The sequence below is a fragment of the Copadichromis virginalis genome, linkage group LG7 (assembly GCF_057382275.1).
Source record: "Copadichromis virginalis isolate Kocher_CV1m ecotype Utaka linkage group LG7, C_Virginalis_male_GT1.1, whole genome shotgun sequence".
In the NCBI taxonomy this organism is placed as follows: Eukaryota; Metazoa; Chordata; class Actinopteri; order Cichliformes; family Cichlidae; genus Copadichromis; species Copadichromis virginalis.
The window spans coordinates 64,689,340-64,714,986 of record NC_140624.1 but is presented as its reverse complement, the minus strand read 5'-3'; the positions used below and the strand labels follow the sequence as shown (position 1 = coordinate 64,714,986).

The window sequence follows — 25,647 nt, the reverse complement described above, 5'->3', positions numbered from 1 at the left end:
TCCAGTTCCTTTTTTTATTTGGAGTCTAAGGATGAACCCTGGTCTAATTAAGTCCACTGCTCAGACTTGGCCTTATCTAAGTTTAGACTTATCTAAGTTTAAACAGGACTTGTTTCCAGTCCCATGTTTTTATTCTTGGACTCAAATAAAATAGCTTATATCAAAATAATTCACATTTTTCTGAAATTAGGCCATGCTGCTGCCCCTTAGCTTTAAAAAAAAAAAAAAAAAAAAAAGTTGTTCCCATTTTTTGACTTTTAAGTGGGCTCTGCAAACGGCAGATTTGAGCAGTAGGTGGGCAGGATTTCTGTATTCATAGCCAACACAGCAAGCCTGAGATGGCCTTATAAAGAATATTGCACTTAGTGACATCAAACAGAACCAAAAGTAGAAAAAAATAGTGAGGGAGATAAACATGTAGAGCAGTGTTAGACTCTAAATGTGAAGCAAGCGCTTTGGGCATCAGCTTTGTGGAAAAGGCCTTCAGGGAGTTGATAAGTTGCTGAATACGGATCTCCGCCCACCTCCCCTATGCTAATGTTACACGGCACTCAAACAATTCCACAATAGCAAAGATGGTGCTTAAAGTGTGACTTCCTGGGGTTTTAATGGTTTTTATGCTTTTTTTTTTTTTCTTTTTTTTTTTTTTTCAAGCTGACTGGATCATGCAGGAGGGCAGAGTTCTGTGCACAGTTCTGTGTTCAGTGCCGTCCTGGCATACACAGGAGTCTGTGGTTGAAGATGTTCAGGTCCCGTGTCTTTAAAACGAGCTTAAATCATCATCCCTCCACCGCCGTGCTTGACAGTTAGAGTGAGGTGTTTTTGCTGACATGCTGTTTGGTTTTGCCAGACGTGGCTCTGTGCATTAATAGCCAAACATCTCCACTTTGGTCTCGTCTGACCAAAGGACACTGTTCCAGAAGCCTTGTGGTTTGTTCAGATGCGACTGTGCACACTTGGCTGCGCTGCCATGTTAAGAAATAAACTTGCTCCTGGCAACCTGTCCAAACAAGTCATGCTTCTTTAATGAAACTCTATTTTCATGAACTTGACCTGTAGTTTCTGAGATTTAGTTTTTTGGAATTTGCGATTTGGGCATTGGTAGTTTTGAGTCCTCTGTGTTGCTATTTTCCTAAACCATTTTTGACAGTGTTGTCCAGTGCGTTGTCTAATTATGGGAGGACCGCTGTTGCTGGGGACTGCTGTTTCAGCAGGGTAGTGTCTGCATCAATTTAATTTTCCTCTAGGTTGTCAGGACCCAGAAAGTCCCATTAAAGCTGCTCTGAAAACAAGTGATCAGCGATTTTTACTCCACCTGTCAGTGGTGGTTGTTCATGTAAAGGGAGCTTTTGTGTCCTTCTCTCCCACTGCCTTGTATGTGACGCATACAGGGGTTTTTTTTTTGTTTTTTTTTTCCATTACTCAAATCAACAAGTGTCGCACTTGCAAACAAATCCACCTCTAAAATAGGAATTTTACTGTTTCCAGCAAGCCTTGTAATGACATTTGATCTTAATAGTAATTTTACATTTTCTTGAACTGTTTTAGCAGAATTTCCTGAAAAGATTGGATAACTTGTATGTAAACTGTATTGTGCTTATTTTCCAGTTTCCAGAGGAGATGAAAATGGTGAAGATTATCAATCTAAAACCAACCACAAGGCGCTAAACCTGCCTCAGCCCAGAAAGAGGATTCCCAGGGTAAGGAGAAATGCTGATTCTTGCATTTTGCTGCTTTTTGTGTGATATTGATTTGATCTGAACATTTCTGCTGCTCAACAGTAGTCATATAAATTAGATTAGAGATCAGGTAGCATTAAAGGTCAAAGTAGTGTTTGTAATGCGTGTGTTATCTAACCATGAATCTTAGCTGTTAGTGTGCATAGGATTTATGAGTGCCGGAGGAAAAAGGCGTATTAGTGTAGAGCATCTGTTGTGATAAATAGGTTTGCTTTGTGGTTAATACTCCTGCAGGTTTGCAAGTTTTGGCTTATTGAGAGTACAACAGCCTTTTATTTTGAAATTTCCCACAGGTTTGCCTCTTTTAAAGTCTTTATTTTATTTTATTTTTTTAACGGATGAAAGTGAGATGCAGTTTGTATATGTTTGTGTTGTCTGATGCTGCAGGATGACAAGAAACTGGAGGAAGATTCTGATAACAAGAAACGGCGAAAGGGCAACCACTACCTCACAGAGGTAGGTTCTTCTTTGAAATAGCTTCATTCTTCCAAGCAATGTGGGTAATGCCACTTTTTGCTTTTCAAATTGATCTCACTTTCTCTTTCTCCTTTGTGTGATGCCAGTTGTCCTGTCACAGTGCTCCCCCTGCTGGTGAGGATGGGGAACAACGGGAGAACAAAGTCCGCTCCATGGCAACTCAGCTGCTGGCCAAATTTGAGGAGAACTCCGCAACAGTAAAGGCTCGAACAAAGGTGAGTTTGGTATTTATTTCCTCATCCTCCCTCTGCTGTCTGAGCAGTCTGTGTCGCCTGTGGGGTTTCTGCCTTCTGACTATGTAAAGGGTCTTAAAGGTTGTTAATTTACTTGGGATTTGCCTGCCTGCATCGGATGTGTTGCAGAACAGTTGGCTGTCATTGTATCCGTCTGTAATCTTTTAGCTTTGACGGAGAACATGATGCAGTTTTAAGCTGGTTAAAGAATGCTGTTTGCAGGTTTATTTGATGGTACACCAGAAGGAAAAAGTGTCTGACTCAATACTTCATCTTTGAAGTATTTTCTGTGAGTGTATTTCACTTAAATTCAATAATACTATCTTATGGTAAACGTGGTATGTTGATATTATGAGACTTCCTTTCTCATGATGGAGCATTTACATCCAAATCTTGGTCAGTCTGACAAAAATCTATTTTTTGCTTTTACTTTGGAGAATTGATTTAATGCCTGTATCTTCCTCATGCATGCATTTGTTTTTGCTTGCTGTCCTCATATCACAAACTGGCTTCTTTGCGAAGTAACCCTTTCATGCTCTGCACACCCTTTTCTCACCCTTTACTTTCCTTTTTATTTTCCTATCCACGCCTCCGTCGGATCAGGACCCATCAGATCCATCCTACTCTCCTGCTCAGTCTCCTCCAACTTCCCCACTTCCTTCATTAGATGAGGAGGATGAGGAAGATGGGGAAGTGGAGAGAGAAAATCCCCGTTTTGCAAAGCCCAAAGATGACACTCCTCCTCCTCCTCCTCCTAGTCTGCTTCCCACTCGCCCCAAGTGGCAGGTATGCTTGCCTCTGAGCGCCTCTGAACTTCTTCCATTATGTCATGTAGCATCTGTGCGCATCTGTGCATAATCCATTTCCTCTTGCCTTTGACCCAGCCTTCCATCTACCTTCAGTTGCTTGAGAATCCCGCTACTTTCCTCTCCTCCCCCAAATTCTCTCACACTCGGAGCGCCTGCAGTCGGTCTCCATCGCCCCCACGCTCAAAGAGCCCGTTGAGTCCTCCTCGCTCACTGAGCCCTGACACTCCTGAACATTACTACCCAGAACGCACCTCTCCAGACCTCTCACCTATTCGTCTTTCTCCCTCTCCTCAGTCTGCTCTGGGTGTTGGGCAGTCCTCTGAGAGATCAGGGGGGGTTATGCGGCAGGTGAATGTCATAGCAGTTCTTTACAGTATTTATTTATTTTGAATCCGTTCCAACTTTGACCGCCACCTGCTGTTCCTTTAGAGTAAAGACCAGAGACTGTCTGCTAGGGACTTTTCCAGGAGGAGTATAAAAGAGAGAGCTAGCCTCCTCTCCTCCATGTTTCCAGGCTCAAGCAGATCACCCTCAGCAGCTCCTCTTTGTCTACCACAGGTTGTGTATTATACACACTATTGGCATGAAAATGTTCATCCTTTAATCATTTTACTGCTGCATGTTCATGATGGCTAAATTGGGACTAATGCTCGTTTGAGATGTACAGCTGGCTGCTTTTCTGCTCTTTAATTGGTTGTCTGACAAAATGACATCATCTGGGAGGTTTAGACAGTTTGCAGTTTGCAGTTTTTGACACTTAGAAGTCCTGCAAAACAACAACTTTCAGTTTAATTCCCAGCAGTGATTCTAAGATGGTAAATGTTACACCGCTCCTCTTCACTTTAGAGTTTGATAACCTTTTAATGATCTTGTTTCTGCGCTTTCATCATTTTATTCTACTCAGCCTAATGTTTCTGACTCCTCTTCTTTAGGTGGAATCATCCATTTCCTCTCCTCTTTCCGTGTCAACACCTCCTCTTGTTCTGTCTATACCTAAGAGCTCCACAGTCTACCCTGTGGTCCACCCTGTCCCTGACCCCACAGCCCAGGCTGGTTTCTCCTCTGTCCCACTTTGCACTCCTGGACACAAGGACAAGACACACACTCCCTCTTCCACTGACTCTGAAAAAACACAGGAAATCTGTTCACTTCATCCTGATTCCTCTGCACCCAACAGCGAAACATTTGCTGCTCTTTCCTTGCCTTGCTTTGGGACCCAAAAGAGCTCCTCTCCGCTCTCGGACGCTGGCTGTGAACATGAACAGAGCGGCTCGTCAGGCCTCGAGCAGAATTATGAGAATATGTGTGAGAGTTCACAGAACGATGTGGAAAATGAGCAGGAGAAGGTTCACAAAACTGTGACAGTTGATGATAGTAACGCATCTGAAAATAATCACACGGAGGTAACAGAGTCATTGTGCACGTCGATGGCCTGCATGAAGACCGCTTGGTAGTCGGTACTGCTTATCTAACAAAATATAAATGTAACGCTGCCTGAGCTGCATGAGCTTTAAACCTTCTGCAAAGTAACCCATTTCTGTGTCTGCATGAGTTTCCATTGTTGTGTTAACTTGTGAATGTCACGGAAGAAAACTAACAGCTGTAACATACTTCAACATTCAGTATACAGCAAGAAATCGCATTATGTTAATGAAAATTCAAATTCACAGTATTCTTTTGCAAAAATTAAATTCTCTTTTTTTTTTCTTTTTTTTTTCTGGTTTATTGTGAACCTACAAATATTATTTTTGGAAGTCTAATTCATAACAAACTAATTTACTAGCTATCTCCCCAATGGATAAAATGGAAACATTTCACGAGAATGTAAAAAATATTCTGTTAAAATTAAAGTGTTAAGGCTATTAACCTTAAACCTGCTTATTAAGTAAAAATGTTGCCTTCCAATTTATTTAAAAAAAGCTTGTTTTATAAACTGACTTCATGACCAGGAACTATAAACCCCATGGGGGCATTAGGTTTATAGTTTATAGCATGGGTGTCCTGCTCGTTGTTTTTCCTCTTGTATTCACATTCGCATGTGTTCAATAACACATTTATTCTTTATGAAATGAATCAAGCTGTTGCTCATTCTGCTGCTCATTTAGCACTCGGAGAGGTCTGGTCCTGAGGACCTCAGGAGAATCGTTCCAAAGTCACTCGCTCGCTCCATAAGTTGTCCGACTGGGGCTCCTCGTTACAGCAAAGAGGTACCAAGCAGTGCCTCAGTCTGAATACAGTGTGATACCGTTTAATACAAATCATCCATTTTCAGCCTTTTCCTTCTGCCCTCTTGATAATTCCTGTCTGATTCCCAAACTTTCACCCTTTTTCCTTCTTTTTTTCCCCTTCTCGTCTTTTTGTCCTCCCGTCCTCTTCACCTGTCATTAATGTTAGCGTACAGTTGGAAAGGTATCATCAGCCATAGATGCTAAAGCTCAGATACTGGCCATCCTCTATGAGACAGACCACAGGCCCAGTGCTCCACCGGTAAGATGCATGTGGCTTTAGCCCCGAGTCTTTTTTTTGTCTGTGTTGCCGGGGTTCATTTAAAACTGCAGCTTGTATTCAATTTAATACTATTTCATCACAGCAAACACAACTCCAGATACTAATATTCATGAACTGATGGGAAATGTGTACGCCATAATCATGGGTGTAAGATGCATTTTGGGTGATGTAGGCAGGATGTCTTCTCTGGTTCTGGTACAGGACTTAGAACCTTTATGACAACTAAACAAATAATAAAATGTTAAATTGGTGAAGTTCTCTTTAACAGCATCTTTCATAACTAACAAAAAATGACTGTACTTGCTTCCCTGCTTTGACACATACACAGGCCTGGAGCAGGTCTAAACGTCCATGAATCTTCTGCTCTTTTTACAGTCCTGTAATATCGCCTGAGAATAAGTATCCAGACTGTTCCTGTGAACTGGAAGTGGTTGTTTTATTTTTTATTCTTGTTATTGACTCTTGCACAAAATTATACTGTGTGTCCCTAAAAACTTTCATATACTGCTTCAGCAACTTTACAGCTATCAAGAGCAACACTTTCTGTGATTGTGACCAGCTTTGCAGCTTTGACAGTTTCTTTATGCTGCAATCTGGCTGTTTGCTCCTGATATGTGTGTTTTTGTTTGGGGGTTCTTTTTCTTCCCCTCCTCAGGTGTCTCTTGGAAGAAAACGGTCCTAAAAGCTTGCTTGAAAGAATCTTTCAAAAATCTAACCCTATGCTGGCCTTCTTCCTCTCAGTGTGTGGTGCGTAAGGACTTCCCTCCCGGGTTGGGCGGCAGCGACATCTGCCACTTCTGCTCCAAGCGGGTGTACGTGATGGAGAGACTCAGCGCCGAGGGCTACTTCTTCCACCGAGAGTGTTTCCGCTGCGACGCTTGCAACTGCACTCTCCGCCTGGGAGGACACACATTTGACTCACAGGAGGGTACGTTGCATTTGCTGGACTTGCCTTTAAAACCTGTAGGAGACGTCACTTCAAAATATATATTTTTTCTGCTTTCTGTACAGCTAAATTCTACTGCAAGCTGCATTATGCACAGCGCCTGTACAGCAATAACCCAGGAAGAGTTAGGAGGAGAATGGTAAGGAACCCAACACCCAACATTTACTTATTACAAAGTAAATGTTTATTACACAATGTAATATCCATATGTAATATCACTGTTCAGTTCTATTAGCTAGCTTTTAGAAAAGATCTTCTTTTATAGCACAAAGGAAATGTTTCATGTTAACCTCTTTTATAAGGAGCTTGGAAAGAAAAGCGTCTGGACTTCCAAGTTTCCTTGAAGAAGTTTCACCTCTCATCCGAGAAGTTCTAAGAGCAATGGAGAGTCCCACATTTTAAACTCTACGGGAGTGTCCCCAAGAGGGACATGGACCCCCTATTGATCCTCTACCTAATCACACGAGCCAAGGTGTGAAAACATGTGTGGGTCACAATCGGCCAAGGTTTCAGGTGAACCCATTGTGAAGCCCAGCCCCGCCCTATGATGTGATTTCCTGTGGTCAAATGGCCCAGGATGTGAGTTGGCGTTAAGGTGTCTGGGAAGGATCTCAAACCTGGATTATAGATGACAGACACTTGGTGTCGTAAGCCACCGCCTCTGTTCAAAGATGGTCATTCACGGTGGACATAGATGGCTTCTTTCACACTTTCCTCTAAAGAGGATGCTAATGTTCACATTTTGGACATTTGGATATTTTAGGTAGAGGATCAATAGGGGGTTCATGACCCTCCTGGGGACACTCCCATAGGGCTTGAGACTCTCCACCAATTACTCTTAGAACTGAAGAAGCTTCTTCAAGGAAACAAGGAAAAAGTCCAGACGCTTTTTAGAGTACGATGACCTGGATGACTGAGAACCTTCAGACGGTTTTCTTCACTGTTATTCATATGAACGAGTACCTATTATTATGGGATGGCATTCCACCCTGCTTAAAGGATACAATCAAACCTTCAGTGTGGGTATCTGTCCTCCATACTCTAATTCTGGATTACCCTATATTCAGCATGAAAAGAATAGCAGTGTTAGAGCATCGGTGTGAAACGGTAGTTTTAGTGGAATAAACTTGTGTGGTTGTCTAAATCTTCTTGTTGAAAAGTTCCCTGTTGTTGTTTTAGAAGAGTGTGTTGCGTTTCTGAGTTCTTTCTCTGTGTGTTGTTTTTGTACAGGAACCCCAAAGTCGTGTCGCACCCTCGTCCATGGACGGCGGGAGCTACACCACCGCCACCACGGGCAGCACCCAGCTGCAACCCCCAGGTACCCTGGTTTCCTTGCTTAGGCGAGGCTTGAGCCTGCCGAGGCGTGCTAGCCGGGCTGTGTGTGTGTTGCCTCAACAGCTGTTGGGAAGTGTGTGTGAGTCTTTCTCAGCTGTGGGGTCGCACGTAAGGAGCTACTCGCATGACTATGTGTTGCTGTTTGAGCTGCTGAGCCTGGGCTGTCCTCTGCTCTACATGATGCATGAGGTGTTGGGACAGATCTACCAGGAGCCCCAGATGGCCCAGCAGCATCTCGTCGGCCACCAGCTCACTTAGGAGGGAGACTAACGGGGGGGGTCATGGAGCCAGGTGGCCAGATAGGAGCCCAGATGGATTTCTTTTTCTTTTGCATTTCCCAAAAAAGCGTCAAATGTGCAATGCTTTCCATCATTTCATTTCATTTTAGTCTTGTGTTTTTGAAGCCATCAGTAATTTATGAAGCAGGACGCCATGTTGAGCGCTCTACCCGGGTTCTTTTGGTACATGCTTGTTGACCATCAGGCTCTCCTGGTGTTGTAACCTTCTCTGACTCACATGGGTTTGTTCCAGGCAGATTTTTACCCACTGGGCTGTCACAGAAATGTCCAACCCAGACCGCAAGACACTCTAAACAAGAATCTGATTAGTTAATATATCGTCAGTATTATAGTAATTGCACTAGAGTGACCTGGAACACGCTCTCTGCTTCAATCTTTTTAAGCCATCGGGACTGAGTGTTGGTTTTTCTCAGTGGACTAAACCAGTAATTGTGGTGTCTGCACTCTGCCTGCTGCCCCGTAACGCTGCAACACCAGAGTGTGCAATAGTAATACCAAACTTTTCTTCTTTCTTTTTTTTTTTTTTTTTTTAATCTCAAAGTATTTCACTTTGTGTATTTTCTTAAAGGTAATTCACCGATGTCCCTTTATTTATTCAGGATTCATTATTTATTGTATTGTTTTCTGTTAAAAATCATTTTAAAAATATGGATGGAATTCAAATTATTTAAAAAACTTCTACTACTTCTGTTTTCTAATTGTCACGAGAGCACCCACTCTGTGTTGGGGTTTTTTGCAGTATTTTCTTGCATTGGGTTATAAAATTAACTCAAAAGCACATTATTGCTTTTTCTTAAAAAATAAAACAAGAACAAAAAAAGACTCTTTATATAATGATCATTTCAGACTGTTTTTTTTTTTTTTTTTTTTGTTTGTTTTTTTTTGTTTGTTTTTTTCTTTCGGCCTCCCTGTTGGCCAAAGTCATTGAATCCAAACCTACTGAAGTTCTTGACTCAGTGAAAATGTTCACTTTGTTTTTAGCTTTGCAACAATGTAGCGCTTTTATTTTGTGAAATGTGAGCCTTATTTGTTATATTCTGTTTTGTTAATGATACCTAAGGTGTATTCAGTGCTTAATATCGTAACGTGAGAATTTCAGTGCTGATTGTACCATTTCCTGTAATTCTCACTATATTGTGCATTTTTTCCATCTTTCCATTCATTCTCCTTTTATCTTATCTGTCTCCTTTTTTCTCCCCCTCCCAAATTCATTTCCTCTGTCTCATTCACTTCATTTTGTTCAGTCCGTTCAAGTTTCCAATGCTGCACCCTCTGATTGGCTGAGTCCTGTGAAGGTGACGATTGGCTGGCTTTGGCCATAAGAGCTTGTCTGCTTTCGTAGCTCTGTACTGTCTCTGTGTAACCCAGAGTAACCAGCATGAACCACACGTATCGCATGCTATAGTTGATAAAGGTGTTACGTGCAGCTTTGTGGTATGTTAAATACTATATTAAATATTATGCAATGAACAGTATCATGCAAACAACTCGCCAAGAATACTTACATGAAAGGATGAAGCTGCCATTATCTTCAGTTCTTTGGTATCTAAACTGTGCATCAAACTGAAATTAGCTTTTCTTTTTAGCCATGCTAGCGGTTTGGCCCGTGCATAGACTGTATATAAAAGATGGAGCTTGCAAAGTGAAACAAATGTGAAATGGTAATAAACCAGTATTAATTCGAATGACCAGCAGGGGGTCAATCTTCTAGTTGCAAAAACATGTCCAGCTGTATAGAAATATGGAAAATAGTCCTCTGTTGATCGATCCCTTTGTAAATACTTTCCTGATACATTTCTTTTTTTTTGGTCATTGTCACCAGTTTCAAGTCTCACTAAAGACGTTTGATCATCTTGCATATTTTAGTGTCCAGAACTAGCAGGCTGTGCAGTGCCACCCTCTGCTTGTGAACTCTGGTTTTAAAAAGGTGCTAAAAATGTTCAGTTTGAGGCTTTACAAAATGCTTTCATCATTTATATACAGTCTATGGATCTAGGGATGGCGCTATTGGTTTGACGTCAGCTGACCAACAACATTTGTAGGGATTCTCTTCACAGAGCCTACAGATGAAATAAGCTAACTTAATGTAGCCTTCTATTGACCAATATAAATATAAGAGTTAAACCAGTGGTGGATTTTTGTGTCCGATGTTTGGTCCCCATTAAATGTGCTGGGCCATTGTTCAACTTTCTACCACTGTACTTCACAAATGAGGCAGAAATTGAACTGAAACATGGCGATTGACTCTCTGCTCAGCCGTGGTGCTACATGTGCTGCACAAAGTGTTGAGAGAAATTTCAAACGGTGCAGAGAGAGCAGATCACTGTGTGATGATACCAAAGCTCATATGATAATGCAACACAACAGACACCAGTACTGGTGGAGCTTCAGGATTAATGGCTGATATTGGCCGACTGTATCAGTTTGACACAGGCTCCTACCTGCTCTTTGAAGTATTTAAACTTTGGATACATAGAAATATCTAATTTAACCTTTTTATTTTTTAGTGGTTTAATTGGATTTGTTCACCTAAGGGAAGGGACATATAAAGGTTAATGTTGCAGGTCCACTATTTTTAAAAACCTTGGATTAAACTTCATAATCTTATGGTTAACGGATGCATATGTAGCACCTTTTTTTAGCCAGTTTGCGCAGGCTAACCCTCGTAATGCTCATGTTGTGCTCTGCTTGTCCCTCACTCCTCTAACACCAAGCACCGACGTGAATGCCCCTGGATTGATTTGTTCTCTAACACAGCAGCAGCCTCCCTTCTTCTTAGGCCCGTTCGACGGTAACACGTGTCCACATGTCTGTGGTCTGTCTGTGGTTCCCTCTGTTTCAGAAGGAAGCCTCCCCCCCTCAGAGCCCCTCTCCAGGTCCCTCTCATGTACCTCCTAGTCTTTGCTCAGGAGTGAAGCAGCCCAGTAGCAGCTTTTTGGTTTTTTTGCACACTGCCACAGACCTTCTTGTGGCTACTGTCTGTGTTACGCAGTTATGTTATCTCAACGCAGCCTTCCAGCCTTATTTTTTCCACATTGAGAATTCCTGTAAAAATGCTAATTTATGATATTTATAAGCTGTAAATATATTTCAAAATAAATCAGTTTGATTGCATAAATTACTCGCGTCATCATTTGTTGTTACAGTTGAACAGGGGTTGTCTCATAATTGAGCAGTTAAATTAAAAACAAACAACTTCTTTTATAGGAAATCTTTTTTTCTTTTATGCTAACATCACCCACACAAATCATGTTCACGATCACAGCTTTTGTTAACCATTAACTTGAGCTTTTTGAGAAGGTGACAAAAAATGCTGGCTATTAATAACAATAATAACTGTAAAGGCAAACAAGGAAGAACAAGGTTCATGCAAAAGCTTGCATATAATTGGAAAAAGCTCAAGACCTAAACAGAATTGAAGTGAATCTTCTGTTAGCTTTCTCATGGGTTCTGCTAGCGGGTCTTCTCTGTCCTTTCCTTCAAATTTGACATCTCTGAATCCTAGCTTTAAAGGTTTTTTTTTTTTGTTTTTTAAATTATTATTATTATTGTTGTTTCACTTTCACTTGATCCCAAACCTTTCAAGTAAATTTTTTGAGCCAAACCAAAAATGGATAACTGGTGCCATCAGTGTTAAAAATAAGAAAAATACCTAGGGGCCCATTTATACCTGTGGTTATACCGACATCTTTTCATTTCTTTGCTGTTACCAAGTGGAATCCCCTTCTGTACAATGTTGACTTCGTTACTCTGTGAGTACTCATGAATATGTGACTGTGTATTTTATCTATGCCTGTATGGAAATGAAGATTTTCTGTGAAGTTGCAGTTCAGTCAGACCACTCACCTTTACCTTTTACTTCTTACAGCAGCACTGTGTAGTTAGTCGTTCAAGCTTCGAGCTCAACAGTCCATGTAGATATTTTGCATGTAGAAATTGGGGAGAGATGGGAAAATGCAGCTTAAACAAACCAGTCGTGTGCGCGTGAAGCAGCACATTTCTGGTTGTCTGACTGAACTCGTCTCACTCTGTGTGTTTAAACAGCTTCTGTGTCCCTAAGAAGCCAAAATATGCTTCAGATTAAATTCTTGAATTTAAGAATAGTTCTGTTTAATTTTGCAATGCTTAATTAGCGCCTAGCATCTTTACTTTGAGATGCAGGACTAGTAGTTCAGTTCTTGTAACTGTCAACTTTTTTGTGCTGAAGTTCTTAAGTCTGTTCTTAAGATCACAGGCATGAAACGCGCTGTTTAATAACATTGCACCGCTGATTAGTTTAACACGAACTTGAATGTAATGGCTGCATACTGTTGTTACTTGCAGACGAGGCCTCCAGTTCACTCTCTGAACCGCTTGATAAAAAAGTTCCCGACGATGTGGATGTGGCAGTGGAAGCTCACGATGCTTCCTGTTTAGTAAAATCCAAAACGCAAGATACCGCCGCAGCAAAAGGTCAAAGCCAGGACTCTTCCAAAGGTCAGTGCGATTTTCTTTTTTTTTTTTTTTTTTTTGAAGAAATGAGGATGGTAGGCTGGAGGAAAAACAACGATTTCCAGTTGCTCGGATGGCTTTTTAAATCCCCAAAGTTTATGTTTGTTGTTTCATTCATAGCATGATATTCCCTGAGGGAGAATCTCAAACTGGCTGAACTCTAACTCGTGACTTTACTTTGTTTGTGTTGGAGACCCTCCTCCGGTTATGTGTGGGAGACAGGGGTGTGACTGATTTTATAGTTTTTGTCCCACACCACTGTAACAGTCTGTCCACATCAGGGGTGGAAAAGTACAGACATACTGTGAGTAGAAGTGTGTTGAAAAATACTCCAGTAAAAGTTAAAGCACTGGTTCAACTTTGTTGCTCAAGTAAAAGTGAAAAAGGACACAGGAACTGGACTTTCTGCTTTTTTAATATAATACAATATAATATTATTACGTGAGTGCAGACACTCTTTGTGGATTTACACAACTGAATTCAACCAGATGTAAGCAGATGTTTCAGTTCTGTTCCATTTTATTGTCTTTACACCAGACGTTAAGTTGTTATAACGACTGAGTTCAGTGAATGAATCCAAGCATCATCAACTTAAATGTAAATGAATCTGTGCTACACTTGATGTAACCCAACACTCTGACCTTACCAGTCCAACACAGGGCTTTACTGCGAACTCACCACAGTCCTGCAAACTAAGCTGTTTACCTGCACAAAACTTCCCAGAACTTTCATGCGACGTTTGAATAACATAACGTTGGTGTGCTTAGTTTGTTTCGCAGGACATTTCACAATATGAAAAAACATAATTTATCAAAACGCATCATATACAGATCCAACACGTGATTAAAAAGGATGACATTGTGTGCAATCTTTAAATGTGCAGCTCATCAAGTGTCACTGAGCAATCTGTACCTTTTGAAATATAACCTCTCTTCTCTGGTCTACATAGATTTCTCCACATGAACATTGCAAACTCTTAAAGCTGAGGTTCTTAGTATTCGCAGAGTATCTCCTCTTATCCAGTAAGAGATTCTAAAGCAGAATACAGAACATCTCAATTTCGCTATTCTTCCCTATTTAAATAGGACAAGTAACACCTGCAACATGAGATGTGCTTGAGATATCACTCAAATCCATTTATTACCACTTCTAATGGATATTTTTCCACCTGTTTAAGAAGCTCTTTGTTAAAATAAAGAAAGGAAGCAAAATGTGTTTCCTTTACAGCAAACCAAAGGCTTGCAGGAATGCATGAAAAAGCTCTTCCCAGCTTTTTAGAAGCACGTTGCTAGCTTCAAATTTAAAATATCACATATTTTACAAATGGTATGTCATATATTACCTTTGTGCTATTTTCTGTGAAATGCGCCTTTAAATTAGTTTCACATTATTGCATTCTGTTTGGATTTACATTTCACACCATATTCCAACTTTTTCAAAAATGTCGCACATTATTATTAAAATGTTCTTTTTCTTACCTGGTGAGATGAGCTTTTTCATGTGACCCACACCTGATCTGTTCCACACCAAATTCTTACCTGACAGCATTCCCCACATTCACTTAATCAGCCTTCATTTCATTTTTTCTGTGTTTAATTCATTTCTGCTTAATGTTAACCTTTGCAACTTATAGAAATTCTTCCCTTGTTTTGCAGATCACTGTAACCCCAAACACAAACACAACAGATGGAAGCGGAAGATTCGAGCAAGTGAGTAGCTCAGATTTTCACTCCGGTCTTGCCTCTGCCATCATCATCAATCTTCCTGTTGTTGTCGTCATCGTTTCAATGAGAACCGAAAACTTGTTTCTTGTCTGACAGCTATTAATAGTTTGGTTGTGAGACTTTACTTAGTTGTTTTTACAGTGCAGGCTGTTACTGATAAAACATTTCACTCTACAATATCTGTGCACAAATAACGTGATGTGACAAACCAGATGTCAGTGGGGAAAGTGCCCAATTACAGTTACTGTAGGCTTGTGGTTTTTATGTAGTTGATAAACTGTCATCCAATGTATTCAACACTAGAGGTCACTGTTTCCCAACTTTGTAGTGTTCTGGGCTGTTTGTTGTTTTCTGCAGAGTGATTTGATTCCTGTGACGTGATGGACAGACAGTATTCCTCCTAACTGCAGCCATGACTGACAAATCCTCAGAAAACAAAGTTTTCCTTCTTTATGTGTCAGGTTGATAATTTTGTTTTGTGGTTATGGCTGCTTACAGTTCATACATATATTTTTAGCATTATTCAATCTGCCACCTGTTTCAAGGTGGTTTGGCTCACACTGCTTTTGAAGACTACACACCTACACTTGTACTCATTAATCTGTCGTTAGTTAGCGAACCCTAAGATACAGGTTTCTAAAAATAACTTGCAGCAGGTATTTTCATTTGTCACATTTACGAAAAGGTCTTAACAGAAACAAGGGGCTTACTTTGTGTTAAATCTCTTAAATCAATCTTTCAATTGAACTGTGATATCTTAGCATACTTTTGTCAGACACTGGACTTTTAAAATTTAAAACTAACTGGTTTGAAATGATTTACTGACTGGCTGTGAGTTGGACAAAGCTAAATATTACTCTATTCCATTCAATTCAATTTTAATAATATATAGCACCAAATCACAACAGCAGTCATCTAAGGTGCTTTATATTGTAAGGTAAAGACCACAACAATCAGATGACCCCCTATGAGCAAGCCCTTGGCGACAGTGGGGGAAAAAAAACCTCTTTTAACAGGAAGAAACCTCTGGCAGAACCAGGCTCGGGGAGGGACGGCCATCTGGCACAACCGGTTGTGGCTGAGCGAGGGAGGCAAGATAAAAGACACTGTGGAAGAGAGCCAGAGATTAATAATAACTAATGATTAAATGTAGAGTGGCATGTAAACACATAGGGAGTGAAGAAGAAACACTCAGTGCATCATGGAAGTCCCCCAGCAGCCCATAACTAAGGGAGGATTCAGAGTCACCTGGTCCAGCTCTAACTATATGCTTTATCAAAAAAGAAAGATTAAAGGCTAATCTTACAAGTAGAGAGGGTGTTTGTCTCCCCAATCCAAACTGGGAGCTGGTTTCACAGAAGAGGGGCCTGAAAGCTGAAGGTTCTGCCTCCCATTCTACTTTTAAAAATTTAGGAACCGCAAGTAAGCCAACAGTCTTATCACCCCAATAGAGCAGTCTGAGAGCAAAGTGCTCTATTGGGGTGATATGAGGTCTTTAAGATAAGTTGGGGTCTGATTATTCAAGATCTTTTCCAAGGATTGTCATTAGAAAAGATACTGAACCCCAAACTGCCCCTCGTGTGCCCTTCAGTGTGTGAGCGACTAGGATTAAAGCGTTGTGTAAATGCAGGTCAATTTATCATATTGTACTGACTGCACAGATTGAAAGAAAATTGCGCTTTGAACCAAGTATTTGCTGCATGACTGAAGTGGTACCAGCCACTCTTTAAGAGGTGTGCTGTATTAAGTGCACAGTGGAAATCTTTGCAGTGGAATCCCATAGGATGCACATACGTTTGCATACATTTCAGATAAGAAAGCCAAAACATCAGCCATTTTGGATTAGCACACTACCTCGGATCTGCTTATTGTGGATGCTAACAGTGGCTTTATTTCAGAGCTGCCACCTGATGCACTTCTTCCCTTTAATTCTGGATATTGTAAAGTTGGTGTTAAAATTCATACAACTTGCATTAAGCTGTAAGAACCCTGTTGAATTGTGTCAGTCACTTCAGTGGCATCATTCACATTTTAAAGATGTAAGAAGTAATGTGAAGCTGAAGTTTTGATGTCTGATGTGTTTCACATTTGCATTTGCATGCTGAACCTAAAAGAAAAAAGACAGTGTTTCGTGCCTGTATTATATTCAGGTAAATTAATAGTTGCTGGGTAACAGAAAAATGGTTGCAGTATTTGCATATTTTTTTGTTGTAAAATGTTCCCTGTTGTGTCTCTTTATGTAGCCTTCCCTCTGCTTTTCATCAAGCGCTATCCCAAAAGCTCACAGCTGGACAAAGACGGACCTGATACCGTCCCTGAAGCCGACTCTGACTATGAGGAGATCACTTCAGCAGAAAAACAACCTGTATGTTATGACTAATTTACATTCATTGGATACAGAACGGTCTTGTTTTTAAGGAATATAACTAAGAGCAAGGGTGTCTGTGTAATTCATTGACGTTGCACAGTGTGAACAAAAAAGACTATTTTCTGCTCTTCTTTCAGCACTCGGACAGCAGTTCCAAAACCTCAGTGGATACCCTGAATCCTCCAGAGGTAAATGAGACGAGTGAGGAGCGCTCGGCCGTCTGCAGAACATCTACGCCAAGGAAACGCTTGGCCTTGTCCTTTTCTGCCAAAGAGAAGCTTCTGAACTGGGACGTGGAGGTCAACCCAGAGGGAACTCCCGTTAGCACAACCACCGAAAACGCACCACAACATAAGGACCAGGTGGAGATTTGATCTGTTTATTAACCTGAGAGAAGATGAGCCTGGATATGAAAGATAGTTTTCTCATCTTTTCCTTCTATGCTATGTAGAATGGCTCACGGACAGTGATGTGAGAGATATAAGAGGAATTAATCCTACATTATATTGAATACATTTATCCTCTCCTCTCATGTTTTATCAGGTACAGGCAGAGGCACAACTAGATGAGCCTCGGAGAAACTCGATCCAGAGCGGGGAGGCTTCCCCGAGCCAAACTTCAGCTTCATCCCCCTCAGCCTTCCAGGCTATAGCCAACGCCTTCAGGAGGACATTTAGCGGGACCAATCAACTCAGCAGCTCCAACACTGCAGTCATAATGTATAAAATACTTGGCTCATAGTTTGCTGTTATATAAACCAAGCTGTCTTCTCTACTGCTCTCTATGGGCTTCAAATCAGATTAAATTCTGATACTTTTCCTCTGCTTTAACAGGAGACCTAAACACGACGGTCCCCGCAAACGGCGACCCATGTCCGAGGGAGCGTTTAGCTTTAGCTCACGCTTCAGTGCCATAGCGCCAGAGTCATCCCGAGAGGACCAGGCCAGCATGCGTGAAGCTCATTGGGCAGATCCATGGGGGGCGGGGCAGGACCTGCCTTCCCTGTTGCAGCAGGTGTCCTTAAAGGGCCGTAAAGACTCTGGAGAGGTGTTCGCTGATGACATTGGCCCATTTGCACGCAAAAGGGTCAACTTGTTCTCTTCCTTGAGGCTGAGGAAGAGGGAATTGTCTGGGAGTGAAGGGAAAGACCAGGAGGTTCAAAAGGAAATCACAAACATCCTCTCTAACCTCAGAAACAAAGGTTAGTGTAGGGACTCCGAAGCTTGTTTGTAACAGTGCTTTAAATCCTCTGGATTTTTTGCCTTTAGCTTGATCCAATTTACAAGTTCCGCACTTTAACTCAGGTCAGTGGGCAGCTGCAACTGCAATAATGTCTGATGATCAGAGAAGTGAACTAAACAAAACCCTCCAGACAGAATCAAAGGACCTTGTTTTACTAAACGTGTGTTTTTGAGGTTTAAAGGGGATCTATTCTCCTCATTTTTAGGTCTCTGATTTCTCTACTGGGTGTAATAAAAGTAGTTTTGCATGATTTGCACACCCTAGCCCTTAGTGTAGCCCATCTGGTCATCCACTGTGTGAAACAAGCCTTTAGCACCTTTTCCTTTAATACCACCCTCCATTTAGGCTAGCTTTCTTGTAATTGGCTGCCCCTCATAGACAGAAGGCTCAAACAGCGGGCGGGTGGGGTTTACTGCCCACACTCAGAGCTGTGTGCCTGAGATGACCACGTTAAGCTCCTCTGCTCTGTGTTGTACAGCTCCAGCAATAGAGAAAGCCATCTGAAATTGAGGGTTTAGAGCAATCTCAAGCCTCCTTATTTAAAAGTCTTGCCATGTTTAATTTCAGTATCCACTGCTGAAAAGAAGGAAGAGGTTTTTGGCCCCCTTTATTGCTTATTTGCTTCATGCTTGTGTGGTTTCCATACTTTTTGGAGCCAATTTTTTGTGTTTTGGAGTGCAGGCTTCTGAACACCTAGAAGAATTTTTCATCCATGGGATTATCATAGTAAAATTTCATGCTGACTTTTAAAGTTTATCTGTATAATCCAAAAAGGCTCTTTTTTTTTTTCCTCTTGCAAATCTAAAATGCTAAGAGTTTCTAATTATCCTCACTTTTTAACTTTTCACTCTTACATATCCAGCATCCAGTCAGCAGAATTTGGAGGAGCCCTCCTCAAGTGATGATGAAAATGAAAACCTGGTATCCAGTCAGAAGGTTTGTACATTCCTGTTGAGTGAGACACGGCACATTCCAGTTATTCCCGCGTGTACTGGGTTTGTTTTTTGGTTTTTTCCATGTGTACATTTTGTGAAATGTTCCACGCTTCCTGTCCCAGCTGCATTCAGAGAAACTGAGGAGGAAGCAGGAAAAGACAGTGGCCCAACAGGCTAAACGAGAACAGCTAAAGAGGCTTCACAGAGCTCAGGTATCGTAATTTCCTTTTAAATTCAGTCTGTGGTTAATAGAGAGATTTGTGCTGGAAAGCTGTGCATTGGTCTGACCTGACAAAAATGTAAAAACCCCTGACTGAAGAGCTTTTTGCTACCAGTCATAGTTATACATTTTACATTTACCTGATGCTTTTACAGTACAAAGGTTTGCTGCTCGCTCGAAAAGATCCACGATGTTTTTATCTGAGAGTATGCCCACACTGATGACACTGAATATCTAGCAGTTATGACTTTAACAGAGAGGTGTTATTATGTTTCAACTTTCTGCTGTAGTCAAAAGTTAATTTATGTCTATGAGCACATTTATATCTTTAGTGCTGTGCAAAAATGTTGAGCCACCCCTCGTTTCTTATTAATTTTATAATAAGTAGGTGCATTGATTTTATTTAAACATGTGAAAACATACAAAGAAATATAAAGTCTAAAACGGATTCTGTGCAGTTCTTTTGAGCTTGATAATCAATATTTGGTATGACTGCCTGTATCATCAAAAACAGTCTTAAATCTCTTTGGCAGCTTTTTCTATAGTCTTCATTGTATAGTCCCAGTCCCAATTTCTGTCCAGAGGATTCAGACCTCACCGTTAGAACTGCTTGAATAGTTCAGTTCATTTTTATTTCAAACGTGTACATTCACCATCATTTCGTGATATCATTCCATTCTTTTGTTTGAAAAGGAGTAAACAGAAGTATACACTTATTAGTCCCTACCCCCACAAATTTTTCATCTCATTCATTTAGTTTTCTTTTAGTCTTAAATCAAACAAACAATGAAACAAAAGAAAAACAAAACACAAATCATCACAATATAGTTTCTTTCATATAATAAAAGACAGAATATGTAAATTAGCAGATTCACAATAAACCAAAACATCACTTCAGTTACTGTCCTGGGTCAACCCCGTTTTCTTCATTCTTATATTTGTTTAAAATGAGTTTTTTTTTTTATATTTTATTTTAAACTGGTTTATGTTGTTACTTTCTTCAGTGTTGAGATAGACATACTTTTTAAAGTTGTTCTAGCACTTTGTATTTTTAAATTCCATTTCCTCCCCCCTCGTCTTTCTATAAACAATTTACGCATTTCTTTTGGAAGCATTTTGTTTCTTGCTTTATATATTATTTGTGCTGTTTTAAACTTCACCAAGTCCTGAAATTCTATGGCTTGCATTTTGATAAAGAGTGCATTTGTATGGTCCCTGTACCCTGCATTATTTATTAATCTAATGACTCTTTTCTGCGTTATGGTTATTGGTTGTGTATTACTTTTGTATGTGTTTTCCCCAGACCCTCTACACAATAGCTCATATATGGTAGTAGTAAAGCACAGTATAATATGTGCAGTGCTTTCTGATCAAAGATTTGCTTTGTTTTCCCCAGGACGGCAATACCCCGTGCCAGTTTCCCCCTAACATAAGTAATATGTTAGGTTCTGATAGTGTTGAGATCCGGGCTGTGGGGAGGCCCATCCATGACTCGTGGTGTTCTGTTGTATGTTCTTCTGTCCCAACATGCTTTGACTGCTTTGCCAGTGTGTTTGGGACCATTGTCATGCTGAAACCCAAAGCTGTTGCTAATCAGATGTTTTCAGATGGCATTGCACGGTGGATCAAAATTTGATGGCACTTTTCTGCATTCACAATCCAATCAGTTGTGACAAAATCCCCATCAATCCAACCATGAGAAGAAATAATTAGAGCTCGCATTCAACCAGTTTTCAGGTGGTTGGGTGTGGTATTTATTAGGATTTTCTCATTTCACATATGACACCAGCTGGTTCTTGGCCATAAAGAATGAAAAGGAATAAAACAGGGCAGGCTATGGAAAAATGCTTTGACTAGTAACAAATGGAGCCGCTCTAAAGGAATTTAATAATGATGCTATTTGAGTATTTATATATATGCATCTGATTATATAAAAGGACTCAGGCATGAACAAATTGGGGGAAAAAGATCAATATAACATATGTTAATAAGGTAGTGGGCCACCATGTGACACCAGACGTCAATGTTTGCTGGCAGTGATTCTTCACGTCTCCTGAGCTCTACCACACGGATGCGCTTTTCTAGAAAAGCGCTACATAAATGCAATCCATCATCATTATTATTATTATTATTATTATTATTATTAATTATTATTATTATTATTATAATTATTATAGTGGGGAAGACTGCTGTCTAACACGTCCCCCCAAACATCATTTCCATTCTCCATCAAACCTTTCAGGGAGTCTGTTTGCCCTTTGGATGAGGGCATCATCACCCGGGAAAAGGCTACTCCCACCGTGATGGAAATGTTTCATCAAAGGATAAAAATGACCAGCTTAATGTTTATTTGCAGTGACCTTTCACAAACAGAAGCACTCCTCACTGTAAGAGTCGGTGCTTCAGGTTTTTCCTTCAGTTTGTTATCCTTGACGGTCCCTGCTGATATCAGTCTCTGAGATTTCTTCGAAAACCCCATTACAAGGATGGCAAATGGAACATTGTTTGTAGTGCTCACAGAATTGAAAAATTGCATTTAAAAAAAAAAAAAAAAAAAAACGGCAGTGTTTTCTATAAAAGAAATGGGGCCTTTAAACTTGTTCATTACAAGTTCTCAGAATTACCCAGAATAACAAGGACACTTCAGAGAAAGAAGGGCTAATTTTATTTGTGAACACCACAAATCAATTTAGATCCTTTGTATGGAGGAGAAAGCAGAAATTTCAAAGAACGATTTCTCCGTTGATTAATCTCCTTTGATCACATCTAACTACATGTGTCATACGGCGACGTTGTTGCGTTGCACAGGTGATCCAGAGACAGTTGGAGGAAGTCGGAGAAAAGCAGAGGGACCTGGAGGAGAGAGGAGTGGCCATAGAAAAGATCATAAGAGGAGAAACAGGTACATTCAGACCAGTGCCTTACAAACCTGTGAGTCTCAGCATTGCGTAGCTGCTTTTATTTGACAGAAGTCTGTACCATAACACCTTGATTCACTCTACTCTACAGCTCAATGGAATTCCACAGTGAAAGCTTCATTCTTTTTTTTCCTTCTCGTTCTGTTTAATTGCACTGCCCATACTTCTCAGACCATTTAGAGAAAAGCACTGCCTTGTAATCCTGGTCTGGTTAAAAGCCTCTACATACGGTTAATGGCTGTGCTCACAATAGACACTAGGGACTTTATTGTTGCTTCATCTTTCTACAATACAAGCTTCTGTTTGTGTTCCTGTGAATAGTATATGACCCTGTGACATGATGTGTATGTCATTGAAGTTCTTGCAGTGGTTTTTAAATAATTGATATAAATTCTGAAATGTCTTTCTTCTTTTTTGATCCCTATCAAACCTCTTTTTTCCTCCCTACATCGTTCCCTCTTTCCCTTTTACAGAATCTCCTCAGACGGACGACAGTGACGAGGCCCAGCTCTATCAGTCCTGGTTTAAGCTCGTCCTAGAGAAGAACAGATTGGCACGCTATGAGTCTGAACTCATGATCTTGTAAGCGAATGCATTATGAAAGCAATTCCCTTTTCTCACATGTAGAGGTCTCACTATTTTCTCCTGTGTTCAGCGCTCAGGAGCTGGAGCTGGAGGACACACAGAGTCGGCTGCAGCAGGATCTGCGACGCAAAATGGCAGTAGAGGGTACGGCCTTGAGCACACAGCGCTGCAGTCTGATATAATATAGCTTGCTCTTATTTCTGTCTTCCTCCTACTCTTTTTAGATACAAAGAAGAGTGCCTCAGAGCTGCAGGAGGAACAGGTGATCCTCGCAGAGATCATGAGAACAGTGGAGAAACGAGACATGTTGGTCTCTATTCTGGAGGAGCAGAGGCTCAAGGAGAAGGCTGAGGACAGGGACCTCGAGAGCCTTGTGCTCTCCAAGGGCTATGAGTTCCACTGGGCCCGCATGGATGATAGCTGGGGCCAAGAGAAGCAGGAGTGATGGCTGAAAACCGAGGATCTCACTCTGAAGAGGACAGATTAGAAGGAAAACAGGTTCCCACAATAGTTTGCTTTTGGCTTTTTTTTTGCAAAGCTACAAGTCTGAAAAATGTTGAAGGAATCTTGAAACACTGACGAAGATTGTAAGACTTGATCGTGTTAGAAAGAAATTGACCCTTAGATAATGGCTTCCCGTATAGCCACGAGGGTTAATAACTTTTCTGCCAACTTTTCTCAACACTCAGAAGTGTAACTGCAATGTCCCATGCTGATACTGACCTGAAACTTGATGTATGATATGCTTAACCACCTCTGATAATGTGAGCCACTGCCTTGAATGCCTGCACTCATCACAAACCAAACTGCCTTATTTGTGGCTGCTAGCCATAAGAGTGGACTTGTTGCGACAGATTGGTTATTACTGTAACACTGTATCTTCACTGGATAGCACGTGGAAGGAGTCAAAAGTTTTTCTGGAGACTCTTGCACAGCGTGAGTTGTTATAAAACCAGAAAAATGCTTTTTAAGTATTTCACTATGAGTCACTTTATGTGCAGCCTTGTTTGTGACTGTAAACTCTTGTGCATATTTTAAATTTATTCACTTTTTCTTTGGATCAAATAAAATATATTTATGTATGCTCAGGCACTAATTAACACCAGAGAAATGGAATCTGCCATGGAGCTGCTGCACAGACTGAAACCACAGATATCTAGGGGAGCCGTTCCATTCCTATTTGTCTCATTGTACAGTTGGCTGGAGCTCAGCTAAAAAAGCAGCAAACAGCAGTAGCAAGACAGTCCACAGTGAATGGTAAAAGCATAGACTGTATATAAAAATGGATGGGCCGCTTACTCCTCGTGTTGAATTCTCAAAATCAGCATTTTGGTACCACTGTGTAAATTTTTGGAACCAAAATGATCGTGATCTTGTTTGGAGTGGGAATTCATTAGCCTAATATTGTCAGACTTGAAGCTAATTAGTGCTAAGTAACAGACAAATACAACGGTTGAATTTCACTCACCAAAACTAAAGCACCAACTTCTTGGACAGACTACACCACCCTGTAAGCAAGGCACCGACAGCACAAACACTGTGGAGGTCCAGTTCCGAGACTTAAACTAAAGAAGGTAAAGCCCAGCAAACACAGATGGGCGGCAGCTTCCTGTGTTGGGACACCTGGCAATGCAAGCAGCTGCAACCTTCTCTAGTATTAAATTAAAGAAACTTCTATGAAGACCAAAACAGGAGGCTGTAACCGGATATTTTTGTTTAGTTTTTTTATTGCTGTAAAAATGTACATTTTAACATGGGATTCACTTTCTGTGTGTTTAAGAATCAAATGGTTATCGTGGTTGAGGAAGACGACTGGTATCAGAAAACTGCTGCTAGAAACTGCTGCTGTTGCTCGCTTCATCTGTGAAATTCAAATGTCAGTGCTGGAATGTTGTTTGTTGTCCCCAAGTGTTACACAGAGGTAATTTATTACAATTTGAAATCAGGACTATTCTAAAAATTTACTCACTTCTTGATCCCCTTTATCACAAGCATAAAGAAAATGTCAAGAGGAAAAATCTTCACTCCACAAAATTTAATTTTTGGTCTAAAGTTTCACTCATTCTGGACTATCTTTGAACCGCCGTGTAGGAAAACTGGAAGTCCACAGAGTGGGAGTTCTCATGTACTTTTGTTGAAACTTGCAGATATCTCTGGCCTTGCTCCAGTAAGGCATACCACTAGCTGTGACATCCTGAAAGCAGCGTGCCCAAAGTGGATTCATCATTTTGTTAACTACTGTGAATCTGTCTGCAATTCACTGTAAAGGGCTGTGAGTCAAAATGCCATCAAATTGTCATCTCATGAAAAGATGAATGTGTTTACATGAGTTTTAATGCTGATGCAAACTGCCATACTATTCTCTCGGTCCTCGGGCGTTAAATGTTATTTTGTTTATAATACAAATGAATGCAAATTAAATATCTGTAAGTTTGGTTTTCTTTAGCAAAAAACTTTCATGTTTTATTTTAATGCTGCTTTGAGTGTTTTTAAATGAAATTATCTTAAATAAAAATGAATTTTTGGATTTTTGGTACTGTTTTATTCTGTCTTCCTCTGATTATAAAAGCAACCTATTTCTTACTGCTTAACAACATAAAGACATATAAACAGTCTTAAAAAGCTGTTGGGCCTCAGTTTTCTTTGGCATTGATGCTACAACTTTCTGGAATGCTGTTGTGGTTTTACAGACACATGACCACTAACCACATGATGTTAACTTGTCTGCCATTTTGAACATGTGACGATGTAGGATCAAGTGATTAAGGCCCCAGCCACACAGGCTTAGAGACTGGTCCCCAACCGGTCATGAGGGAAA

The 25,647-nt window shown here is 40.6% G+C and overlaps 1 protein-coding gene across 1 annotated transcript in view; it reads left to right on the top strand.

Annotated features, from left to right (window-relative positions):
* The window catches only part of mical2b (microtubule associated monooxygenase, calponin and LIM domain containing 2b), a 62,216-nt gene extending 36,860 nt beyond the window's left edge, over positions 1-25,356 (top strand). Inside the window, exons 14-37 of the mRNA XM_085464745.1 lie at positions 1,609-1,700; positions 2,127-2,195; positions 2,303-2,431; positions 3,053-3,235; positions 3,334-3,606; positions 3,688-3,816; positions 4,191-4,661; positions 5,364-5,465; positions 5,653-5,745; positions 6,508-6,694; positions 6,778-6,851; positions 7,943-8,030; positions 12,670-12,822; positions 14,493-14,546; positions 16,805-16,926; positions 17,067-17,291; positions 17,473-17,648; positions 17,763-18,130; positions 19,034-19,107; positions 19,229-19,318; positions 22,135-22,228; positions 22,718-22,826; positions 22,900-22,973; positions 23,054-25,356. Of these exons, the coding sequence (XP_085320871.1) occupies positions 1,609-1,700; positions 2,127-2,195; positions 2,303-2,431; positions 3,053-3,235; positions 3,334-3,606; positions 3,688-3,816; positions 4,191-4,661; positions 5,364-5,465; positions 5,653-5,745; positions 6,508-6,694; positions 6,778-6,851; positions 7,943-8,030; positions 12,670-12,822; positions 14,493-14,546; positions 16,805-16,926; positions 17,067-17,291; positions 17,473-17,648; positions 17,763-18,130; positions 19,034-19,107; positions 19,229-19,318; positions 22,135-22,228; positions 22,718-22,826; positions 22,900-22,973; positions 23,054-23,274 (3,650 nt within the window). The 3' untranslated portion in view covers positions 23,275-25,356. The remainder of the gene's footprint in view (positions 1-1,608; positions 1,701-2,126; positions 2,196-2,302; positions 2,432-3,052; positions 3,236-3,333; positions 3,607-3,687; positions 3,817-4,190; positions 4,662-5,363; positions 5,466-5,652; positions 5,746-6,507; positions 6,695-6,777; positions 6,852-7,942; positions 8,031-12,669; positions 12,823-14,492; positions 14,547-16,804; positions 16,927-17,066; positions 17,292-17,472; positions 17,649-17,762; positions 18,131-19,033; positions 19,108-19,228; positions 19,319-22,134; positions 22,229-22,717; positions 22,827-22,899; positions 22,974-23,053) is intronic.
* The last annotated feature ends 291 nt before the right edge of the window (positions 25,357-25,647 follow it).